The sequence below is a fragment of the Lepidothrix coronata genome, unplaced genomic scaffold (assembly GCF_001604755.1).
Source record: "Lepidothrix coronata isolate B3197 unplaced genomic scaffold, Lepidothrix_coronata-1.0 Scaffold167, whole genome shotgun sequence".
NCBI lineage: Eukaryota > Metazoa > Chordata > Aves > Passeriformes > Pipridae > Lepidothrix > Lepidothrix coronata.
The window spans coordinates 515,363-540,116 of NW_016690347.1; the positions used below are offsets into that span (position 1 = coordinate 515,363).

Consider the following 24,754-nt stretch of genomic DNA (forward strand, 5'->3'; position numbering starts at 1 on the left):
GGATGTTTACCAGTACTGAGAAAGTGGGATAAAGTATAAGAAGGCTTAGGCCTTATCCTATAAACCACTTATTTGTGTGCTTCATATATTACATTCATAAAAGATCACCTGAACTGTGGAATATCTCCTCATCAACACGCAAGAGACCATCCACAGAGTACCGAGTTCCTCACATCCTTCTGCATGGGAGAGATGATCTGGGGAACAGATCCTTATAGGATGAACAGGCCACGGCTGTGCACCATTTCCTAAAAAGTCCAATATTTCCAAATAAGGAACTGCTGAAGGAGCCATGGACACAGTACCATGTTCTTGCCTGGTGCTGCTTATCCAGCAATGCCTGATGGAGGAGATGGAGGGTGGCAGGACCCATTGTATCACTTGGCAATCTATGCACCAGAAAACAATCTGGAGGGAACTCCTGTGTTAGCCGGGTGCATCTCAGAGGCAGGAGAGTCCAGACAAGGATGTTACAAAGACTACATGTGACAGAAGGAAGCTTGGGCTGAGACCTGCAGAGCTTCAGGAACGAAACCCGTGTCATCAGGGGTTGATGCCCGTTTAGAAGAGGAACTGGAGATGTGACATTGAAGCGTCATCTCCTATGCCCTCCTGTTCTGGGTTCTGACAGCCACCCCGAAGTCTCCTTTCCCCAGCGGGAACCGAGCGCTGCCCGGCAGCCACCACAGGGTGTCACCCTCGGCCCGGGTGACACCACATCCCGGGCAGCAGCTTCGCGGGGACCCGGCGGGAGGCGGCCCTGCCTGGAGCCGAAGATCCCGCGGCCCGGAGCGGGCACTGCCGGGGGAAGAGCCCAAGGGGACCCTGCCGAGCCTCTGCACTGGACAGTGCGTTCTGTCGCCCCGCTCAGAGGTCTCCACTCTTTCTCTTTTCCTCTTTTCTTTTACTACAATATATGGAGCAGGAGGAAAGTCCCGAATAAACAACAGAGCCCTGCTTTCTCTCCGGGGCTTGCAGACATCCGAAGTTGGAAAACTCATTTCACACAGCTGCAGGGGACAAAATAGACACGCATAAGGACTATTTGCTGTCACTGCAGTGCCCGTACCTGTACAGGAAAGCCATAAGCTACCAAATTTCAGTCTCTCAAAGCAGAGAACTTTCATTCAGAGCCTAACCTGACACTAAAGCAATCTTCTGGACAAATTGTGTCTGACTCAACATACAAATGCAGTAAATATCTGTATTAATTTTTTTAAGTTTTCTTTTTCAAATAGCAAGCTTTTTTCTTTTTTTTTTCAACCCTAATTTTTTGGAAAGTTTTGGAACCTTTTGCAGAAACTTTCCATAGACAGCATGTTCTAGACAGCATGGAAAATTTTAGCCCGCTCTTTGTTGGTCTTGATAGCAGAGTGTCAAATGTGGGGAGTGTCAGAAACCATCTTTACTGTAAGCCACCTCACTATCTCTGCTGGGGTAGAGCCACATGGTATCACATAAACATCTGTAGATGTGGTACTGCAGTTACATAAAAGCATAATGTTGTGCAGTATTTCATTTCACTTTTAGAAGAGTCCAGACGGGCCTGGATTCATCTCACCTACCTTTAGGTAACCCAGGTAAGATGCCAAATTAGGACCACTAGCCAAAGCTCTTTTCTGAGCAGCCTTCCTCATTTTTATCAGCTACCTGTAGAAATGTTTCACTGGAGGTGCAAGGCTGTACAAGAATCTTGTATTTTTCATTAATTTCTCCCATCTGTTTATGAGAAGTGTACACAGGGTGGGCATAGAGTACTTTTGAAGAACCTTTTGGGGGAGACACAGAGGTATCTCCTGCTTAACTTCTTTATGATACAGACTGTCCTCCAGCATGTTGAGTATAAGGAGCACAAGAAAAATAGTCACTAAGAAGCTTCTCTTATCTTTGTAAGGTTCGTGAAATGGTACATGGCTTATGGTAACAGAGATAAGTAATACAGACTAACCCACGCGAGATGTCTGCATGTACATGTTTAAATGTTTATGCATGTATTATCAATACACTCCATATAAGGGGCATATGAGAGCTGAGGCATGCTCACCATACAGAATACAAGTTTTGTTGAGTTGACCACTCTGCTAAGTAAAGCTATCCAAGCTGGGGGCAGCTACAACATTGCTACCAGCAGAAAATGTGGGTGATTACTTCCATGTTAGAAATGGGTGAAATTACACCATAGATTCAGCTCTTAGTCAAAATAACACATAACACATATGTCAGCTGCGATTTCAGGAGTCCTAGCCCTTTGCTTCTCAGTCCAGTGACTTTTCTCATAGACCTTATAGACACAGAATTCCATAAAACAAACAAAACTATAAGCAAACAAACCCAAAACCCCTCTGACTTCCACAGGCTCTTTCCCTACAGTCAGGACCGTAATACATCAAAATCAGGGAGATTAAAATCATGGGCAACTTTTTCCCCTTTTCTACACTAAAACAATTGAGGCAGCATGTGTTAAATATTCATTGTTAGCAGTTGCAGAATGCAGTAGCTGCATAATGAGCCTACACATGGTAGAACAGTTAAAATTAAAATCTGACATTGTTTTTTCCAAGTAACCCATTAAAGTAATACCCTACATCTTGGCAAATATGAAAAGCACCTGATGTACACCTTTGAGTCAATGACACTTCATACTTCTTCATTAATAATGATTCCAGTGGGGTTTTTTTCTTAAAAATGATAAACAGTATTTAATGCTTTTTCACCCTAGGGCTGTAGTTCTCTGCTTCTGTTATCTGCAAGTAGCACCTTGCTCATGCCTGGCAAACAGTGAGACAAAGATAATGAGTATTGCACAACTTCTTTGCTTAGTAAGCATAGTTTCATTTTCTACAGAGACAAATGAGTACTATATATTTTAACATCTCTAGTCTACAAGTCATTGGCACTAAAGATGTTTCAGGAACATTATAGCAGTGGAAGACTTTGCAAAGTCTGTCAATACACTATTGAAAGAGTTGTGGAATGCATGAATTTGGGAGTTTGAGGTGGCTGCATCTCTTTCAGATACTAAAGTGATCTGAGAGAGGCTTCTTGCCTAGTATAAATTAGCCTTTTTAGCTCCAAGTGTGGTCTCCCAGACAGAGTTTATAGCTGAAGCCATACACGTTTGTCTGTTCCTACATCCAACAGATAATAAAAGATGGAAAATTACTGCATACTTTTATCTCAAACGTAATGAACAGAAATACCACTCCTGTTAAGAGATTTGCTACACTGCTGTTATCGCAGCAGCCTGAGTAACAGTTGACTGACCAGCTTTTCTCAGCAACTGCTCATCTTGATTCTCTGAATTGCTAAGACCACCAACTGCAGTACCCAGTGGATAACGGGAGCTGTAAATAAGGTGCAGACGCCCACTCCCTCAGAGAAAAAAAAGCCATCCATCACCACACAAAAGAAACGGAATGGAATCATCCAGAAGTGATTATCTTACTTCTTGACCAGAAGTCCCTCTTGCAGGCCACCTGGTAGTAGTACACAGTAATAAAAAACTATTTAACAGCTCAGTTTTAGAGGAATAGTCATCAGCACGTATATGATTAGTTGGTGAAACCCACTTCCTGAATACAGATTTTGGAACACTGGTAAACTCAGGGTGCATTCCACTGCGCCATATCACAGCAGCAATTCTGATGCTCGAGGACTCCCAGTTAGAGACTATTTCCATCAGCTTCATGACAACCTGCTTCTAGCATATGTATGCAGCATAACCAGTGCTAAACCAGCTGCTGTTACCTAAGCACTTAATTCAAGTGTAGTTATGTTTTGCCCACACCAGAGAGCAGTACCTTCATTTTGCTAGAGAAACTCATTTTGGGAAGTGTGAGCATTTGCACCATATAAGAGCATCCACATCAATACACACCCACTCTAACAACCACAGTTAGAAAACCAAGTACTTTGCCAAGTTGTATCCATGGTAAGACTTCTACGGGTACAGTTTGATGGAATAACCATCACACACCTAAGCAAAATTATCTTAGTTTAATTTTTTTTTAAGCTGGCTAAAGCCTTTTTTTTAAAATAAGACAGAGCTAATGGAAGTATTTTTCAGGATTTTACTGCAAACCAATGGGTTTGGTCACAAAAAATATGATACATATAACCATGTTAATTATATTACATTACAATGATGGTATACATTACAAGTAAGTCTGTGAGTTTAAATATACATCTAGAGTTACAACTGAATGTACATATCTTTTTTACAATACATACAGTCAGGAATGAAAATCCCTCAAACCCCAAAACCATAAATAATGCCCGTTTTACAGATGATATCTTTTAAACTAAAAGGGGGGGAGGGAGAAAAAAAGGGTAAAAAAAAAAAAAAGAAACCAACAGTTTTGACTGACTGCAGCTGGGGCATTTTGGTCCATAAAAACCCTTTCTAAAAATAGAAATCTTTTTTCATAGCAGCAATGCTTTCTTCAAGCATTTGGATACAAGTAATTGTGAGCCCATCTCAATAATTTTAGTTGACTGTATAGATTTACAAAAGAAATTTCAAAATTACACTTAATTTATCTTCCAAATATGGAAGAAACAAACAATGCCCCACATTGTGGTATCCTGCAAGTGTCATACTGATGCTTTAAACTAAGTCCATCTGTAGCACGCAGACCTCACGCATACCATTTGTTCACATAGTAAACCCACATAAATGAACTGAGAAACACACTCTGCAACAGGGAAAGCTTTGGAGCTCACAAGATCTCATCAGAAAAAAAAAGGCACATTTCATAAAATCCTTATCACGTTCAGATAGATCTTCAGGCAAGGCTTTTCAAGCACGATTTCAAAACAGCTTGTTCTTACTCCTACAATCTGCCATAGCGGTCTATAGCAGCAGTCACTACGGTTTTTCTTTCCAGGGAGACAGCACCACTTTGGGGGAAGAACAAATGGAAATGAAAAGCCTGTAAAGCTCATTTAGAGAGAGATGTGCTCTTCAAAAAAGCTTCCAGCAAACAGTGTAGTTGAAATTAAGGCTGCAAAGCTGCCACAGTGGAAATGTGCAAATTCTCTTTCAAGATGACTGGTCAACTGGCAGTTCCACCAGAAGGCCAAACAAAAAATAAAAATAATAGTTGTTATTATTATTAAAAAAGAAAGAAAGAAAAATGTTCACAAGAAAGAGTCCACGGGTGGGGCATATGAGAAGCCCAAAAAAGCCTCAGCGGCTTCTTTGACACTGGCAGTGATGAGGATGCTGTCTGGGGACTGGCCAATGGAGTTGGGGACTGGCTCATCTGTGAACTCCGGATCAAAGTGTCGCAGGTCACTAGGGCCGCTCTGTGGAAAAGGCAGAAAAGGAATTTAGACCCAAATGTTTTGTGAGTGCACACGTAAATTCAATGTGGAGACAAGCACCCTTGTGCAGAGACTCACAGTGTTATCACCTCAGTCCCACTGTTTAACAGTCTTTGACCGTTTTAGTTTGACCTTTTGGGTTTTCTGTCCTGCTGAATATTGTCTTACTAAAAACAAGATGATTCAATTTAGTATGCTACACTCCAACTAAACTCATGCAACAGAAACCAAATGCAAACATGCCTCTCTGCCACACAGCAGTTTATGAAGCAGGACTTTGATCTCTGGGCTAGTTATTAAATGCAGTTTCTAAAATGCTCAGAAAATGAAAGAACAACCTCCATAACCAGATTGCTCTCTTTCAATGTTAGTATCTGACAAGCCAAATGTAACTCTGCCCTTGGGAACCTTACCTTCCCCTTTGGTAAAAGGGGGATGCTGGTGATTATTTATAAATTGCCATGCAAATGAAGCACATGAGACACCAAAAAAACCAACTAAATTTAGCTTGACCATCAGCAAGAAGTCAGTCACCACTTATTTTTAACCTTGTCTGGACAGACACAGAGGAAGGAAAAATTGTGTTCCCCAAACACAGCCATCCAGCCACTTCCCCCTGGCCCCTGGGCACCCCACAAAGACAAGCAGGAAAAAGACAATCTCCATACATTCTATAATTAGAAGTGATACGTACCACATTTGGGTTAAAAGGGGGTGTAATCTTCTTATTAATGAGATCATCCCAGTTAATTGGGGAGAAGAAGATGTGATTCTTAATCTCCATCTGTTACAGAGAGAAAAATAGATTAATTCAAACCCATGTAAACAGTATGGCCTAGTCATCCTAGGCCCGCACTGCCTGCAGGCGCCAGCTAGTTTGCACTTACAAAGTCCTCCTTGGCGCCAAGCCTCTTTGTCCTATCCTTCTGCAAGAGGCCTTCCAGGAGATGTCTAGCTGAGTTGGTAATATTTGGCTTCAGCTGCAAGGGTTTGTTCAAGATATTGTCGTACATTTCTGCTGTGTTCCTGCTGTAGAAGGGTGGCTGGGGGAAAGAGAAAGAAGTTAATCAGGCTGACAGGCGGGCACAGGGTTTCTTGTGGGGAAAGGTTGAGTAAGCTAGTTTATCTGTCATGAAGGATTCTTTGCTTACCAAACCATAAAGCATCTCATACAGGACCGCTCCAAGGCACCACCAATCCACAGTCCGGTCATAGGGCTGCTTATGGAGAACTTCAGGAGCAAGATACTGTGAAAGAGAAGGGAAAGGGCAATGTTAGCCAAAGGGATCTTTACAATTAGGAAAGCCTCCCCATTCTTGAATAAAAGCATCTTACTGAATTCCAACAATATTTAAGTTAAAGGAAAGCTACAAGATCTTTATAAACAGGGAGATGGCTTGAGAGCCCTGATCCTGCTCAACAAGCTCTACGTGTCCTACACGTCCTCACTGGCAGCCTTATATTACAAGGCCTGTAATAGCCCCTGCTGTATCTAACCAGCCATACGTATACATGGCAGGTACCAGATTTCACTGATGACAACAGCACTTGCTGTTGCTCTGCAAGCGGTGGGCTGAGGGCTGGCTGTACCTCTGGTGTGCCGCAGAAGGTGGAGGTCGTGCCATTGTGCTCTATGTTTTCTTTGCAGAGTCCAAAGTCAGTCAAGACAATGTGCCCCTGTGAATCGAGCAGGATGTTCTCTGGCTTCAAGTCTCTGCAAGAAGAGATGAAAGAAGACAAGTGGTCATTAGAGAAGATGTAGTGAGAAGATTTTAGGTGCAACTGTTTACAGAACTTCACTAAGCCACCACAGAATATTAAAAGTAATTCTGACCTCATACTGAGATCAACTTTGTAATGCTTATTCAACAAACCACGTGTTTTTTTCAGTACAAAGTGAAAAAGGCTGCTTACCGATACACGATGTTCAGGGAGTGCAGATAGCCCAGTGCACTGGCAATTTCAGCAGCATAAAATCGGGCTCTCGGCTCCAGGAAGCAACGCTCCCTCTGGAGGTGGTAGAACAACTACAGGAGACAGAGAGAACAAAGTTGTGTAAACGGCCCCAAAGCCTGTTAACAATGCACCTAATTAGACTCAACATATATAGCAAGGGAGAACAATAGCAGGAAATGGCCTAATGATCCTTGGTAGTTCAAAACTTGGCAGGCAGAAACATTCAATCTACTAAATTTTGCCCCATGACTCTTCCCCTTGCAACTTTTTTTATTTAAAATAAAGGGTGAAAATGCCTACGCTACCATCATGCACATGATAGGAAATACTATTCAATTTTCGTACTGCTTACCTCTCCACCATTGATGTAGTCCAGGACAAAATACAATTTATCTGCAGTTTGGAAGGAAAAGTGAAGCCCGACCAGGAAGGGGTGTTTCACATTTTTCAGCAAGACATTGCGTTCTGACATAATGTGCTTCTCCTGAAAACATAAGAAATAATTAACGTTTAGCACACTTGCTTAGTAATAGCAGTAAAAATGTAATTGATGGACATTGCAATGGCATTATGAAGGGTAGCTTACCTCCTTCTTCTTCAGGATTGCTTTTTTCTGCAGGACTTTAACAGCGTAGAACTGCTCTTCTGCCTTATGCCGTGCAAGGAGGACCTAAAAGTGCATAAAATCCCTAAACTGAGCAATACTGAAATACAGAAAAACTTGTAGACAAAACCTGCAACAAGCTTTTATGTTAAATGCTGAGGACTGCCACATCCCTCTGGTTCAATGTGCAAGCTCTTTGCTGGAAATGCCTAACAGTGTTACCATTCTGGCAAAATAATCTAGCCCAAAGATTTTATGTCGTTTCTTTCCCTTCCAAAAGCAAAGTATATGTCTTTTCCCCAGCATCAGTGCACTGCACTCCCCAGCTCTTCTATGACTCATTCAAATGCAGCATCCCTGCTCCCTCTCCCTCTCCAGCTATGCTGGGAGCCAGGCACTGGGCAGCAGGACATACTCTGATTTGGTTTAAATGACCACCATTCACTAAAAGCCAGTAAGAACCCCAGTATCTACTATTTCAGAGAAGAGCTGAAGAATAAATAAATTAAAATGGAAAAAAGTTAAGCTTACTTTCCCAAAACTGCCTTTTCCAATCACTTTTAAGAAATGAAAGTCTGATGGTTTGGCATGTGGGTTGGATGATGGGCCAAGATTGATCTGCTGTGAAGGACTGGGCTAGAAAAATAGACAAACCACAGTTATTAAAACAGTTTGGGAGTGAGTCTCAACAATGTATCTTTTTAAAAAATATATAAATAAAGTGACCTTGAAAATGAAGATTAGCCCTCTTCTTGCCACTAAAACTTTAATATTGACCTCTACCAGATATCTTAAACTATTAGGTAGTGCCTAAGAAGAGCCTAACAGCCATAGCTTACTGAAAAGTTCTTGCTGAAGTCTTAGGCACATTTCATACTGAAGTAACAAATAATAAAGCTTTTTTAAAATTTCTTCTCCATGTTTGGAACAGAAAAACCTTCAGGCTAACCTGACTACTGTTTCCTATTTACATCAGTGTGCTATGAGCTCAACTAAAGTAATACCCATGATGCTTATTTTGCCATACTTCTATTACTGGCCGACTTGACGTTCTAAAAATGTCTGAGTAAAATCTACTTACCGGAGGAGAAGGATTAGCATTCATAAGTTCAGGCTCATGAGGCTGGGAGATTTTCAAGATAGACTGAACTTCAGGGCTGAAAGGATAAGAGTACACATGATTACAAGAGTTACCAGAGGCAGCAGGCATATCTTTCCACCAGAGGGCAAGCACGCATCACGAAAGAGAAGTTTTGGTTGAGCCTACTACAGAAGGCAACTAAAACAATCTAATCGATTAAAGGTGTAAAATTAATCTAGAGAAAGTAAATCCCGTCAAACAAAGAAATTTACTTATATTTTAAATACATTACAAAATAGGGACGGGTCACTAAAAATCTCCTTTGACGTATTTGTCCCAAATCTAGCCCGCAAAGATCGTTGCCGAGTGAGTAATACCTCAACAAGACCAATTAACTCTTCCATAACAGTCATGCCGCAGGCATTACCGTAAACAAACATTATTTTTAAACTAGACCTCGCAATACGTAATGATATTTGTGACTAAAATCCGCCCAAAATTCCTGATACTTACTGCTTGCATGCATAGGAGTTGGTGGCTATCTTCTGAATGAAGTCGTTTAGTCCCATTCTTCTCTGCTTCATGAAAGCTACAAGGTAAAAAAAGGACAAGGAAAAGAAAAACAAAATCGTTAAGCCACCCTATCAGAAAAATCACAGTCCCTTGAGCATCTTCGAAGAAGCCCCCCGCTTCTCACCGATGAGGAGAGCCACCATCCCCCTCATCTTCGAGTAAGTCAAGGTAGGACCAGACGCCTCGGCTGCTTTCACGGTCATTTTACAGAGAGAGGCGGATAAACAGCAAGGGTACGGTACCACCGGCTCCCAGCACCGCACTGACTTGGCGAAGCACCCGACGGCGTTTAAGTGGCGGCGGTGATGGGCGGGACGGGGCGGGGCAGCGACGATTGCTCCCCCCTTCAACGTCCTTGGGGGGGCAGCCACTGGCCGCCTCCGAGGACGTCGGGGGGGGGGCGGCGATGGTCGGGGAAGGCAATTGTCGCTGCCTTTGCTACCTCCCTGCCTTAGGTGCAACCCTCAGGGGACGCCCCTACAGCACCCTCACCGTGCAAAGCATCCACGGGTGAACGTATCAAATTTTTTTTTTTTTCGGACAGTTAACTTCGTAGCCCCATCTCTCTCTCTCTCCCCCCTTCCCCCTCGCTTTTCTTTTGTATCCTGGCCCCACTTATTTTTGCGGTTATATAAAGTTTAAAATCTGCCTCTGTCCTGGACGAGCACCTCTTCCTAAAGTGTGGGTGTACCCCCCCATCCCGCAGCCTGCATCCGCTCCCGGTCCCGCCGCCCGGGGTGAGCGGCGATAAGGGACGCTGACGTTTCCTTGAAGGAGCTGCAGTGACTCAGAAGAACAAAATTTCCTGCCCGGTATTCAATAAAACAAACAAATGTCCTTTCTGTGCACTGCCCTGATCCTGGCTGGGACAGTACTGATAGGGAAAAGGAAAAAAAAGTATTTTTAAATGCCAAAAAGGGAAATAATAGGAAATAAAATCTGTTCCCTTAACTTGGAGGAGAGCGCAGAGATCTGCTTCTAGAAAAGGTGGGGATATGCCCGAGGGCTGGACAAGTGCAGTTACGCAGAAAAAAAGAAAAAAGAGAAACAGCCCCGCTCCACAGATTTTGTTTCTACTGTACACGGTTATTTGGGAACATCGTGTACCCAGGATTTAATGGCTCAGTCGCTGCCTTGCGGGTGCACCGGGGGCACGTCAGGAGCGCTGGTGCATGCTCGAAGGCCAAGGTTAAAGGTGCAGCCGGGGACCTCCTGCCGGGGGGCGCGGGAAGGCACGACGAGGGATATCACAGCCTCCACCTACTCTCCCCTGCCGGGGCGCATTCCCGTTCGCAGCCCTGGCAGGGGTCAGGCGCGGCCGGGGGTTGCCGGGCTCCTGAGCCCTACAGGCGGCTGGAACTTTCCACCCGACGGGACGTTATTCATGCGCGTGTTTAGCCTCGCTGTCTGAGCGATGGGCGCTGGGCTGCGGCCAGCGACTCCAGCTGCAACCTGCCCCCATCCGCCCCCCCGCTCGAAGCCCATCTTTTTGCTCTTTATTTTTTTTCTCTCCACCCGCTGCTGCTGCCTTCCCCCACAACCACCGCCGGCCGCTGGGCGGCATCCCTTGGCAGCTGCCTGTACCCTGCGCCTCGGGGGGGATGATGGCAAGCACCCCAGCACAGCAGGGGTGCAGCTCAGTCAAACGCTGCTGCTCACCCTGAACAGCAAGACGGATGAGCCGGAATAAAGAGAGACCCCTCCTCGGCGAGGTGGGCACAGGTCTTTAAAAAGCGCTGCAAAGGCCTTATACGGAAAGAGGTCCGAGCCTCCGGTATCCTTCCCGGAGCAGGGGGGCCTTGTCCGGCCCCGCCGTCCCGGTGTGGGGAAGTGGAAGAGAGCTGGCGCCAGGGAAGGATGGGGTGACGAGAGAGGCAAGGAAATGCGGGCTGCGGCTGGCGGGACCTTACGTTCTCCCACTTGTTGCTTTCCTCTGTTGCGGAGCGAAACTACCACTCTCACTAATGTAAGTGGACAACAACAAAAAAATAAAATATCCCACAATAAAATAAACAACCCGCCAAAAATGCTTCATAAATTGGAATAGACATAGCCAGTTTCCTCTGCCCCTTAGGCGCTTTCAGAGCGCTGCTGTTAAAATTCATCCGCAGTTTGGAGGGTCACCGGAGTTCCCCTCCGCTGCCCCCCCGGCATCCCCCTCTGGGCTCTCCGACGCTGGCCCCCGGCACACTCCTGCCAGCTGAGCGCAGAGGCGAGCGGCTCCCAGCCCCAGGGCAGGCTCCAGCAAAACCCACCCGTTCTTCTGCTCAACTTGCCAGGGCCTGACACCCACTGCCCTCCTCCCCGCTCAGCTGCGGCCCCCCACGCTGCCCCCAAGCGCCCCCGCTCCAGACGGCTACACCACCGCACTCGCCCCGCTTCGCGTCAGTCTTTTTGCAAGGGTTCCGCTGCTCTCTCCAAGTCACCTGGCCTCTGTTCGTGTCATTCGCTGCCTCGGCTGCACCCTGCACGCAGCCGCCTGTATACCCCGGTGCACCGCTGCGGGGGAACCCCGCTGCTGGAGGAGTTATTTTCCCCGCGGAGAACAGATATCCTGCCAGGGCAGAGCGGTGAACCCACCTTTCAGCGACGACTTCTCCTCTTTGCCCCTCATCTCGCTGCCTGCCGGGACCCCGGGCGCGGCGCGGCGGCGCGGAGGCTGTGACTGTGGCTGCGCTCCCGCTGCCGGCCGCTGCTGCAATCCCGAATAACTTCCCTTCCTGGCCAGGCGGCCTGCGGGCAGGAGGGAGGCGGCGAGGGCGGCGAGGCCAGCCGGCGCTCCCGCTGACCCCTTTATGGACGCAATATCGAGGGCGGCTGACATGCGGGAGCGTTATAAAGTTCAGCACAGGCCGCCCCGCACACTCTGCCCCGTTGCAACATCACCTTCAAAATTACTGTAATCAGCGCGCACATACACTCACAGGCACGGGCGGGGAGGGGCGGGGAGGCCGCTCTGGCCCTCCCTGACCTGCCGGCAGCGGCCGGCCCTGCCCCACCGAGGCAGGCGCTGCCCGCGCTCCCCAGGCGCGGTGCGAGCGGCCGCGTACCCAGGGCGCGGGTCCCGCACCGCCCGCCGCCAGGACGGGCAGAGAGAGCCGGGGGGAGGGGGGGGCTGCCGGTGCCGGCGGGGGGCGCGGGGCTATGGCTGCCGGCCGGGCTGCCCCGCCGGCCGGATAGCGCCGGGGCGGGACCGGCGCCCCGCTCCGACCTGGCACCCAGCGCCTTCCGCCGGCAGCGCCCCGGCGGCGCCCCCCGCCCGCGCGGCACCGCTCCCCCGCCGCCCGACCCCGCCCGGCCCGGCGCCGCCGCCCCCAGCCGCTCCCCGCCGCGGGGACCCCCTGTCCCTCCGCCCTGCACACACCTGCCGGCTCAGGACCCTCGCCCCCTCCCCGCGCCGGAGGTGCCTCGCAACAGTGACGTTCTTAATGTGGAAGGGAGGAATGCCTCCCAAAGGACGGATTATTATTATTTTGTTAGTTACAATTCACGCAGCGTTTTAGGGTCATGAGCGGGGTTCTCAAAAGCCCGGGGTTGGGCTTAAGAGCCTGAGTGTCCTAAAGTTGCGTTTTAAAACTTTTCCCTATAGCGATAACGGCGAACCCCTTAACAGTAGAAACGAGCGAGAGAACGCAAGCAAGGGAAAGGTAGCTGAGACTGGATGTGGCACTTAGTGCAATGATCTAGTAACCACGGCGGTGTTGGATCAAGAGTTGGACTTGATGATCTCGGAGGTCTTTTCCAACCCGGTTGATTCTATGATTCTATGATTCTCTTACTCCAAAGCCAAGTCTTATAGAAAAGCATCGGACATTGTGAACTTCCCAATAAATTGTGTTAAGAATTTGTGTAGTCAGTGGATTAGGACCCTACCACTAAAAAGTAAATACAGGAGAAGAATCAAAGAATTACAGTGATGTTTCACACTTGCGTTACTTTTCTACCGCAGACTAAAAAAATGACAAACTGTCCTGAACTTCTAAATTTATAGTTTCTCAAAGGAAAGTAAATAAAAAGTAAAAGATGGACACTGAAAATGAAAAAAGGAACATGAAACTCCACAGATGGAATATTAAAAATTTAGAGAACTCTTTGACCCAGGATCTGTGCACTCCAAAATATGGATGGGTTCAAGAATGGATGGACAAATCAATAGGAAAAAAACACCCAGAACTTGACTACAAAGGCAGCATGTCTGACCTGGAATGTTCCTGGACCACAAACTCCTGTGAGCCATGGCTGGGTTGGATCATATCACTGAATAGTTGCCTGTTCTTTCCCTCTCTCATAGTGGTGCAGTGTTAGGTGGTGCACTGACCAACTAACCCAGTAACCCAGACTGACCTGCATGGACCTTGGGCCCATACTAGCATTCCGACAGTCTTATATTGCACTTTGGCGTGGCGTGATGGTGCTTTATTAGTCACAGTGTTTAACCAACTCAGAAAACCCAAGGAACTGCTGATTACTGTCAAGAAGGAAGAGAACTGAATTGATTTGTAACCTACTATAAAGCATTTGACTCTGCCAAGTAACTGTGTTCCATGTAAAAGTAGCACTGAGTAAACAGATGCTCATCAAGCTCTTCACCATGTCAGCATCCAAAACAGGGCCCCGCTGCCAGGCTGTGAGAGATGCAGAAAGACATAGAGTCTGCTGGAACAGTGGGCGACCTAGGCATGGGGCAGAGCAGGCACAACATACTGGCTTACTGTTATGGGTTACCCCAGGGGCCTGCTGACACAGACATTTTGGACATGCCTAATGTAAAGCCAGGGTATTGCTCAGTGCAGTTCAAAGCATGTTCAGCAGTAGCTTGACTATGTAAATTCATCTCCCTAGAAAAGCCTTGCTGTTTGGAGGGCTTCTTCATCCATGGTGGGCAGACAGATGTTAGTCCTGCCTGGCAGTGTTTAATTTATGGGACACACAGAAACTTCTCCCTCTTGCCCTTCAAGAAGGTCAGAGACTTCAGCAGCCCACATGGTAACTAGAATCTCTGAGTTCTTTTCTGACTCTGTCCTGGTCCTCATTGTTTAATATGGAATTCACTGCCTTAATCCTTCAGAAAATTAATTCTCTGGTACCTTCTGAACTTCAGTTTGGCGATGAATTCAATGCTGAATGAATGAATTCCTGCTTACTTATCATGCTGAATCAAGATGCAGCAAGTTCCTAAAATTACTTGGCTGACTCTGGAAGGAAACTTCTCCAAATTCTGCAAATATTTTCATCAGCATTCGTCTTTGGCTTAATTAAAGGAAGATGGAATTCCGGCTTTGGACTGTAGGAATGACATAGACCTCAAATACAGAAGATGATGGCACTCCTAACAGCAACTGTCTTCTGAAGCAAAATCTCAAAAGCTTTTATTTTCCTCCCGTAAATCCCCAACAAACAAGTCTCTGACCTTGTAATTAAGTTTCATGTGCAACAGCCAAAATTTTCAGTCAAGACCTTCAGGCTGCCCCCACAAATGATGTCTACGAGTAGCAGCAAACAGATAAGGAACTGAATAGCAGCTTTAATAACAATCCCAACAGAGATTTTAAATCAAGAGCTTTCGAATGCTGTCAACAGGTCTGCTAGACATTGTGTTGACAGGAGGTTTATTGACTGAAGCCCCTATTGATCTGGGAACATCTGATTGATTTCAGTGTCATATTTTGCCAAATACAAATTTGAAACATCTTTTATTTCCCTTTTCTGATGCTTACAGAGCAGGTTTACTGCATTGTCATTAAGAGGCTTTAGTGCCAAGGGATTACGCTTGCAGGATCACAGAGTGATGCAGGGCTGTGCTGAGAAAAAAGTAATTCCCATCCTTGTAGAAAGCAGTGGAAAATTACAGCATCCTTTATATGAACTGACCTCTAGTTAGAATAGCTGATAAGCAATGCCCTGACTTCCATTTTTTTTCCAGCACTGGATTTGACTCTAACGGAGCTGTTGTCATTGTGACTTTATGAACAAATGTTGCAGGTATTTTGGCCATGCATAGCAGCTAGAGTGAGGTGACTGAAGAAAAAGCATATTTGTATGCCTTCCCCTGAGTGTGCCACCCCAAGGTTCATAAAAGTCCTTAAAACATTGCGTAACCTCTCCAGCTGATAGTTCTCATAAAATTATGTTGGATGACAGATACTTGAATTCATTATTATTGTTATGAACTTAAAATAATTTACTGTGACTGCACAGAGATTGCTCTTATCAGAACTGAATAGTGCTAGTATAAAAAAAAGGTGAAAACATCTGATAGAAAAATGATAAAAAAAGGATACATGAGAAAAATGAACATTTTTAGTGATACTGTAAGTTCGGTCTGCTGGCTTCCTTTGGTCACAAAGCAGCCTTATGTGAGAAGCTCATACGTGCTCCAGAATGAATACTGTAAGCATGTACTGTCTGCTAACTCTTGTACTCAGATTTTTTCTTTCAAAATTTTAGATTTTGAAGGATAATAGCATAAATGCATGTAGGCATCTTCTATCAAGGACATAATCTGAACAAGTTTCCCTGCACCTCTTGAATGAATATATCTGCTGAAACACAAATGTTAGCTGAACTAACCTAGCTATGGGGTCATCTCTTTTATCTCTTTTTCCCTTATCTCTTCATCTAGTGTTCCACTAGGTGTTTGCTACCATGATATCTCAATGTCTTTTGTGCATACACAAAACCCCCATCATCATCATCATATCATCATCATCATCATCATCATCATTGTAATTCATTATCTTAAAAGAAAGATCTCTTTAAGCCTGTAAGTCCTCCAGCAACCTTGTAGATAAGGCATCAAATGATGTAAACAGTGAGCAAATTTGTCAGAGAGGAATTTTTGTTAGAGAAACATTCAGCTGGCTGCTAACTCAAAACAAAAACTTGGATTCTTGGAGATGTGAAAACAGAGGCCTGTTAAAGGGATAATCACACTGCCAGGTGTTAATGCTTTTTCTCTTGGTGATACCACCGTATCTCTTGCCATTATGTTGACTGCTTCAATATCTCTTATTATTTGTAGGAGATTTTCTTTCAAGAAGTGTTAAAAGGCTTCCTGGGCAGAAGGATGTAAAACATACATGCTAGACAGGGCTTTATAGTGATTTGTGTCTAGTGATTTATAATTTTAGGAGATATTTGCAGGACCCAGATAAAAGTAGGGTTTATTACAGTATTTCTGAGGGTAGATTAATTATTCTAAGCTAGATGGCGAGGGAAGAAGTGTTAATTTTGCCCTAGGTAACTGCTCCATTCATAATATATTTACCCTTATTACATTTTGGTACCTAATTTAGACATATAGCTACAAAAGGTACCCTCCTTGGTCAGAAGAAACAAATAAGTGCCCTGAAGGCAACTCAGTCCATCTGTGGCCTGAATCATTAGGCAGTGTCTAATGTTTAGTTGAAGGAATTTGGTCCTGAAACCTAGAGATAGGTAGAAGCTTTTCTGAATTACAGGTGATTTTTTTTCTTATTTCTGGAGCTTCATGTGTAAAATATATAGAATTGCTTTAAAAGATCGTATTGTCAACATAGCTTGAGAGCTGGTAATTTAGTTCCAGATTTATATATATTTACATATATTTACATAATATATGTATTTATGTATTTATATATTTACATTATCTATACATATTTACATATATTTACATAAAGAGAAAAAAGTCCTGTGGCAAGTTTAAATACCATACATATGGTCAGAGATTTCTAACCTAACTTAGTCCAGTCTACTTATGGACCTGGAATAATACTTGTAGCATTGGTATAATGCACCGTGGTTCTCCTCAAGGATGGATTATATACATCTTGTCTTCCAGCTAGCAGCCCTGTGTGGTTGTGTATTATACTGGATATACAAACCATACCTGTTTTCTTGAAATTAATTGACATTATCTTGCCTTGCACTGTGCCTGATATCATCTCAGACAGATGTGAAACTATTAGTTCTATTTTACAAAAGTGGGAATTAAACTGCAGCATAGACAGTATGTCTCATCTGAGGGAAGTCTGTGGCAGAACCAAAAATTAAATGCAAAATTGACTTTCTACCATTCTAGTATCTGGATTAAGATTGTGTACAGCAATATATATTCCATATCAGCCAACCTTATTTGTATAATTGCATGTGTTGTAAACAGAAAATTTGGCTTGTCAAGAGCCAGAGCAGGCGGTGCAGGCTTTTGCAGTACCTTGGAGGAATGCTGCCTAGATATCTGATATTACTATAGCACTCGTTCCCTTCCCATCAGGAGCTATCCATTACAGTGAAAAATGAGGGACTTTGAACACTGACACCTAAAAGGATCTGAATCCAAATTTGGGGAGAAACGAAGGAAGTATAACCATATCCACATTGAACTGGTAACTTGTAACATCACCTGCCACCATCCAGCATGTTGGAAATGCCAGGAAAGTGCTTTTCCCACAGCACATGATCACCACAAAGAATGTTACTGGAAGACAAAGGAGTCCTATAGCTGTTTAACAGGCAGACCCAGAAAGAAAAAAAACACAAACATCTCCAGCACTAATTTCTGTTTTTCACTTCCAGATGCCATTTTTGAACCTGCTCAGTCATTCACAGCACTGTGAATCTCTTTGTAGTATTCCAATTAGTCCAAATTTTTTTAACACCTTAAGCCCTGGAGTGAATTGGAAACCTTTGATATGCATTTGATTTACTTTGCCAGAAGCTGCCTTTACTTTTTTGTTAATGTTTTATATGATTCCACAAAGAAAAGCTTATCTTCAGGCAGCCAAGCTCAAGTGTTTTGTCCATAGGTTTACTAGACTTCAGGGCCAAAAGAAGTGGCTGGAACATCTAACCTGGCTGTCTGTGTAACAGAGACTTGCATTTGCTGCTATGTATATCAGGTCCAACAACTTCACCTCTGAGGTTTCTTGTCTCTTCCTCTTAACTCAAGTTTAAATATCTCCACATTTTCATCCAATTCAAGGATTAGAATCGGAAGGTTTGATAAGCATAGACACCCAGCTGTGCATAGTCATGCAGTAGACCACAGGCTGTGGGTATGTGACCTTTCCAGCCTTCAGCAAGAGCTTCCTCACCCCAGTGCGTCTACATCTACTCATCAGCACCCACATGGTGGGTGTTACCAACCACTGGAGCTCCCACTGACTTGCATTGGTCAGCCAGGTGATGAGCACCTGGGCACAGCCTCTTCAGCTGGCACAGCTGAAGCTGGAGGCAGATGTGTATCCCAGCCTGCTTAGTCATTTTGAAAGGCAAACTGTAAGCATAGCGCCATTGATCTTACACCCATTGGCTGCATTCTTATTTTAAACTCCTGAAGAAAAGAAGAATACAGATTTGGAAGTGTGCCATGCTCCAAGTGGTTGGTTATACTACTGTGATGCTCCGATCAGAACCTTGTAATAGAGTATTTTTTTCAGAGAATACTTGCATGCAGAAATGGTGAAAAGCAGGTCTAGCATAATGGATTACTGGTGAATGCAGTGTGACTGGTACATAATTCTCAATGTGAGGCTAATTTCTATACCTTCAGTGAGATCAACACAACACCTCTCTGCCTAACTGAATATTATATATTGATCCTTCATACAAGACAGACTTAATAATGCTGTAATTTTTTTTTTTTTTAAAGCAAGGACACGAGAAAGAAAATCAACCACCTCTATGTATTTTTAATAGGACATCAGAAAAGTTAACTCCTGAAACTCTGATGTGTTGCAAATGTGCCTCAGCCTGCTGCCATATAGGAAACATTACTAAGTAGCTTGTATTCTGTTGACAGTGGTGCTCTTTAGAAATATAGTTAAAGTGACAGGTGAAGAAACTGAAGCATAAAGAGATTAAGCAAAGTACTTTCCCGTGAGATAGGGGATTGAAAACAAGAGTTTTGGCCTTCAGTGTTGTACTGCTCGTGTAGACAGATGAGCCACTGAGGGAAAATGTATAGTTTAAATGCAGAAAGACTAAGCATAATTTAGCTGCCAATGGCAGCTTTAGTCACTTGCAAAGCATAGCACTATGGACTTCTCTACAGTTACAGGGAACTCTGTTACTAGTGCTATTATTCATGATTTTCATTTAGTAATGATTTTCACTTATGCTTGTTTTTTATCCAGAGCTCTTTAAAGCCTCACACAGGCAAACATTAACAGTGACATTTTATAGAATGAAGAGGTGGGGAAGTGGGTTGACTTGGGTCATTGTCATATGATGAGCCTGAAATAGAATAAACATTTGTAAAGCTTGTGACTTTCAATCCCATGCTCAACTCATTGGACATATAGTCCACCTCCTACAAAGCAAAACTTGACAGCAGTTTTGCTCGTTTGGTGACTTACCCAGGCTAACTGACTCAAAACAACTATCAAATCACAGGTCAAATCACAGCTATTGTATTCTGAATCAAAATCAAATGCTGTGTTCTCCCAAGTTTCAAGAAGTTTGCAAGTAGCACACTGGTTTTGACTTGTTCCAGTGTTTTGAGATCTTAGTGCATTTTATAGAAAGATAATGAGCAGGGAAAAGAAGGGAATTTCTCAAAAAGGAAGAAAATCTGTTTGTACCAGTGTTTGAGATATGAAAGTATGACATACGCAATGAGGTCCATATGCCAGATTCAGCTGCATAGTAACTCTGTATCTGCCTAATCCTATTTTGACTTCACTATATCTACTTCAAAATGGATAGTATATAATAGTAAAATATGCTCAGCTTTGTCTGGAGATAGCATTTTTGACAGACCACATTTTTCTCATATTTAGTTTTATGTATAGATATATTTTTGTCGCTGTGATTGTGTTTTTCACTTAATACATATTTATTCTATCTTGTTTAACTTTTCTTGTTGAACAGCATACACAGAACTTACAACTATTTTATCCAGTTTCAGGTCACACTGATGAAAGATCTGTAATCACTCAAGCCCCAGAACATTCACCTTGATTGTGTCAAGTATATTTGTCTTTAGATACTGCAGCTGCAACTATTAAACTTCCAAGTCACTTTGGCTGTGTGAGTTGAGTCATGGAATAAAATAAAATAAAATTACTTCTATTAATGCATTTGTACTCACTGGAACATGCTTATAGGTACAGTAGTGACTAATGAACTGGTGAACACTTTTGTTAAAGACAGCTCTAATAGGAAAATGCATTTTGTTCTGGAAGTGGGGGGGGGAAGGCTATTATGAGGTTAGAAATTGTGAGAACCAACATTATTTCATTAATATAATGAGAGTTTTTTCTTTATACACATTTTTATTTTCAGATGTGGTGTTTTTCAATATTGAAGAATATTATGAGCCTGATACATCAGGTCCCACTTTGTTGTATAAGCCTATTTGTGGCTCTCAGGATAGGACACAAACTTCTCTGAGCATTCATCAGTACCTTGTGCCTTTAACTATGTCTCTCAAATCCTGTTAATTCAGGGATTACTTATGTTTTTGGAAAATTATCAGTGGGCCTTGTGCAGCACAGCTATAAGGTTTAAATTTACAAAAATACCCTAATGAAGCTAAGCTTTGAGTGTTCACTCACTTGCCTTTTTCAATAATGTTTTGAGAATATTATTGCTTTTATTTCTGTGTTTCCTTTGCTTGACTGTTTACTTAGAAAAAAAAAATGCAGCTATTTTTCAGGTCACCATCTGATGTTTAATGGAATTCTAGTACTGTCACAGATTGAGAAACACCTCTGCATGGTATCTGACATGGACCATTACTGGAGATGAGATCCTGAGCCAAGTGAACGTTTGCTTGGACCAAAGGGGCAATTCAAATGCTCTTAAAGGAATTTAAGTAAGCTAAACTGATTAAAAACTATTTCATCAATATATTACAGCTATTGACTTGTAAAAAGTCCACCATCATTTTCACAGAAGATCTTAAAATAGATTTCAAAATCACATTTCACTCGGAATTGGCTGCAAGGGAACTAAAACAGGCTTCCAGGCTGTATGCCATCATCCACAAGCATGGCTCAACGTCCTGATATTTCTGTGGGTCTGGCTTGCAAAAAATGTGGAACTGCTGAGATGCTGAATTCTTTTCACAACACAAAATGTTTAGGTTGCTAGGAAAGGAAAAAAAATGGGAACTGGTGTGGGAGTGTCTGGGGAACTCCATATAGAAAGAGGAAGTATCGTGTGACTGATCAGGAAATGCGTACAGATCATCTGTTCTGGTAGTATTTTCACTTGTTTTGGGAACATTTCCATAGAGAACTAGAATCTGGCCCTGTGTGTAGGTATTGCTTCACTCCAGAGCAAAAGGCAGCCACTAATTTGGAGTGAAACACACCAGCTGTCAGCCTGAGCACATAGCAACACGAAACAACAGCTGAAGGCAGGTTGCACACAACACAACATCCCGCAGAAACAGCCGAGTGCTGTGAAGCCATTTTGGGCTGCAAGTATCACAAACAATGCTCTGACTTCTATAAAAAGAGAAAGCTATTTTCCAAGCTGTATTTTCTGAGAGGAATTGGTTCTCTTTTACCTCCAAAACCTCGGGAATGCAGTCCCAGAGAAATATACAAGGCAGCAAGGTGCAAACTCAGTGAAAGCCCTTTCTGATCCTGCCTGCCAAGGCACTTCTTTACCATGCGCAGATTTGACAGGAGAGAAGTTTAGCCCTTGTCTTTCCATAAACATTGTCTGGTCTGGAGTACGCTGCCAACACTTATGATGTCAGGGCTGTTCTCTCCTTTGGTTTTGTCACATGATTATTTTTTTTCCAGAACCTGAATCCAAAAATATGGCAGTTTTTCTTGTGTAAAGTGAAGTTCTGCTTATTCATTTTCTCTTGAGCAAGTTGCTGTTAGTCAGATCTTTGCACAGTTGTGGGGAGGGTAGTATACTGCCCTCAACACAATGAAGTCATTTTTAGAGGAAATCCTTGTATGGACAATTTCTTCACTGTTTTGAAAGGCTTCAAATAGCATTTCCTGGAAGACCAACTTGAATTCCAGATTGATTCTCCTTATTCAGTCATTCCTCAGTCAGCTGGGAGGCAGAGGGGCAAGCTTGGGTACGCTGGTGCAAGTGAGCAGCAGAGAAAGTGGAGATGAAATCCCTCACAGGATATTTTGGACCTTCCACTTCAAGACAGAAATGTAATTCTCCTGCAGAGTTATAAAGGGACTGAAATAAATGAAAAATATATTTCAAGGGCAGTCAGGATAAAGCTCCTGAGCAACATGCTCAGTGAGATGTAGAGCGAAGCAATTATTTGGAGGACTCTTTTTGCCATTGGCTTTCCCCTCTCTGGAGAATGAAACTTCTTAGCTTAAATGATTTCAAACTTGACCAATCCCCATTTGCTAGGTAGATCATATTAGTGTACATTTGTCCTGGATCACAATGCAACAAAAGCGTTAGGATGTAATTTCCTGCACTGCTCCCTTGGTCTTTGTCATGTTAACTTTTTCAGCCTTGTTTTTTTCCTCTGTCTTCTTTCCAACCTTGCCATTACTCCTTGGAGTGATCTTTTTCCATTAATCTGCTCCTTCTTTTCACTCTCTTTTCCCTCTCGGGCCTTTCTTGCTTCCTTGCTGCTTCAAGTTGAAGCCAGCACTCTGAAAGCAACATCATCAGCTGCGGTCACTTTCAGTGGAACATCACGAGTTCAGTCATCTTCAAAATTATTTCAAGTAAAAGAGACCACTTCCTCATGTTTTTATTTCATAGGGTGAAATCAAATAGGATATGGAAAACCGGACAGTTTTGGCCACCCACTTCAAGAAGGATGTTAAATTGGAGAGAGCCACACTGGAAGGCTACCAGGTTGATCGGGGTTGATCAACAAGGACCACTCAGGAGAGGCTGAAGAGCCAGGCTTGTATAATCTGATGAAGAGGAGGTTAAAGACAGTTGAACAGCAGCCTATGACTTCATGATGAAGAGCTAAAATGACACCAGAGCCAAACTCTTCCCAGTGGTGACAGAAGGTGCAAGAGGGGGCAATGGCAGCAAAATGAATGTTCAGCTCTGTCATTAGGGAAAAAAAACCAGAAGATGTGCAGGTAGAGCACAATGCTGACAGCCTGGCAAACATATGCCCAGAAGAGCAGAACATGTGCTTTCTGTGGTTAAAACTGTGTTGGAATTCTGATACATCTATCATGTGACAACAGATCTAGAAGAAAAAAGTTTCTGTGGATGGAGAAGTATCTCTGTCTCCCAGCCAGGCTGCTCCTGAGCCTAAAGGATATATATAGAACCCAGGGCATGGTAAGTCATCCTATATTAGAATGTATACTCTCAGTTCTACAAACCAATGCAGAAACTGGTTTTTATTTTTATGTAGACAAATAGCGTTCTTAGTTTTACTGGGATGATTCACATCCATGTGGTGATGTATATGTGCTTATAGAATGAAAGTTCTTTATTTGTTGTTTTAATATTTATGACTTTTCTCTGAGTTATTCTAATGAAATATTTGTTCAAGTTTTTTTTCCTAGGGCTGCCTACAGGCAGCCAATGCTTTTTATGGAGAGGTATTTCTTTTACCATTTCCAAATCCTTGATATGAATAAATACACTTATTTTTACTATGATGGTTGAAATACTTTGTTTAGGACAAAGGTTGTAAGCAACAATCTTGCATTTCCTGCAATTACTTTTAACATACTTGCAATCTTCGGTTTTGTGCAGTTATATTAAAAGCAAAACCAATTTTCCATCTGTTTTAATTTTCAGTAAATGAGTTTATGCTGCTGTGTTTTAGGCTGACAAGAGCTTGTCATCTTCAGTGACTATCTCCAGACAATGCTGTTTGAATGATGTGATAGGCTAAATGAAAATGATAGCATATCTCAGGCAAACTAAGCAATTTTGCTCCAACATATTAAAGTCTGGTTATAATAAAAGGTTTTGAATTAATAACCCTCACCACTGAACTGATTCACAAATTGCCTCTTGAGATGTACAGTGACAAAGTAGATATAAGTATCTCCTTGAGATTATAGAGGGTATCAAAAAGCATTATGACTGTTGAAAAAATTTAAAATTAATCCTTCTTCGTACTGGTGACTGAGATCACACTCTTTAGTCCAGTGATTCCTGAGCAGTGGGAAGGTTTTTCAGGTTTTCATACAGCCATGGACATCAGTCATTGCTACATTTTACATGAAAAAGTTTAAAACATAGTTTCTTCTCCACGTGACCGGAAACCTTCCATGTCCTGTGTAGGAGCTGGAGAAGCAATAGGTTTCCTTGAA

General features: G+C 43.3%; 1 protein-coding gene across 2 annotated transcripts; it reads right to left on the reverse strand.

The window, feature by feature from the left end:
• Positions 1 to 4,056: 4,056 nt before the first annotated feature.
• Positions 4,057 to 12,466, reverse strand: LOC108504547 (serine/threonine-protein kinase Sgk1). Of its 2 annotated transcripts, none has more exons than XM_017829698.1 (12): positions 12,120 to 12,466; positions 9,480 to 9,555; positions 8,967 to 9,042; positions 8,417 to 8,521; positions 7,868 to 7,951; positions 7,634 to 7,765; positions 7,240 to 7,352; positions 6,916 to 7,039; positions 6,477 to 6,572; positions 6,213 to 6,368; positions 6,020 to 6,109; positions 4,057 to 5,307 (listed from the first exon to the last, which is right to left on the reverse strand). In XM_017829698.1, exons 1-12 carry the CDS (start codon positions 12,361 to 12,363, stop codon positions 5,140 to 5,142), a joined length of 1,464 nt encoding a protein of 487 aa, XP_017685187.1. In that variant the 5' UTR covers positions 12,364 to 12,466; the 3' UTR covers positions 4,057 to 5,139. The 2 variants fall into 2 exon arrangements, with proteins under 2 accessions (XP_017685187.1, XP_017685188.1); XM_017829699.1 differs by lacking the exon at positions 12,120 to 12,466 and adding an exon at positions 9,664 to 9,828.
• Positions 12,467 to 24,754: the final 12,288 nt, after the last annotated feature.

What these genes read in the sequence shown, in the direction of transcription:
- LOC108504547 (XM_017829698.1), bottom strand. Translation starts at nt 12,363, where the DNA reads ATGTCAGCCGCCCTCGATATTGCGTCCATAAAGGGGTCAGCGGGAGCG. An exon ending in CCTTCTGCGGCACACCAGAG is followed by an intron (nt 6,573 to 6,915) that starts GTACAGCCAGCC and finishes TCTCTTTCACAG; the next exon opens with TATCTTGCTCCTGAAGTTCT. An exon ending in CCCCTTTTAACCCAAATGTG is followed by an intron (nt 5,308 to 6,019) that starts GTACGTATCACT and finishes CCTTTTCCACAG; the next exon opens with AGCGGCCCTAGTGACCTGCG.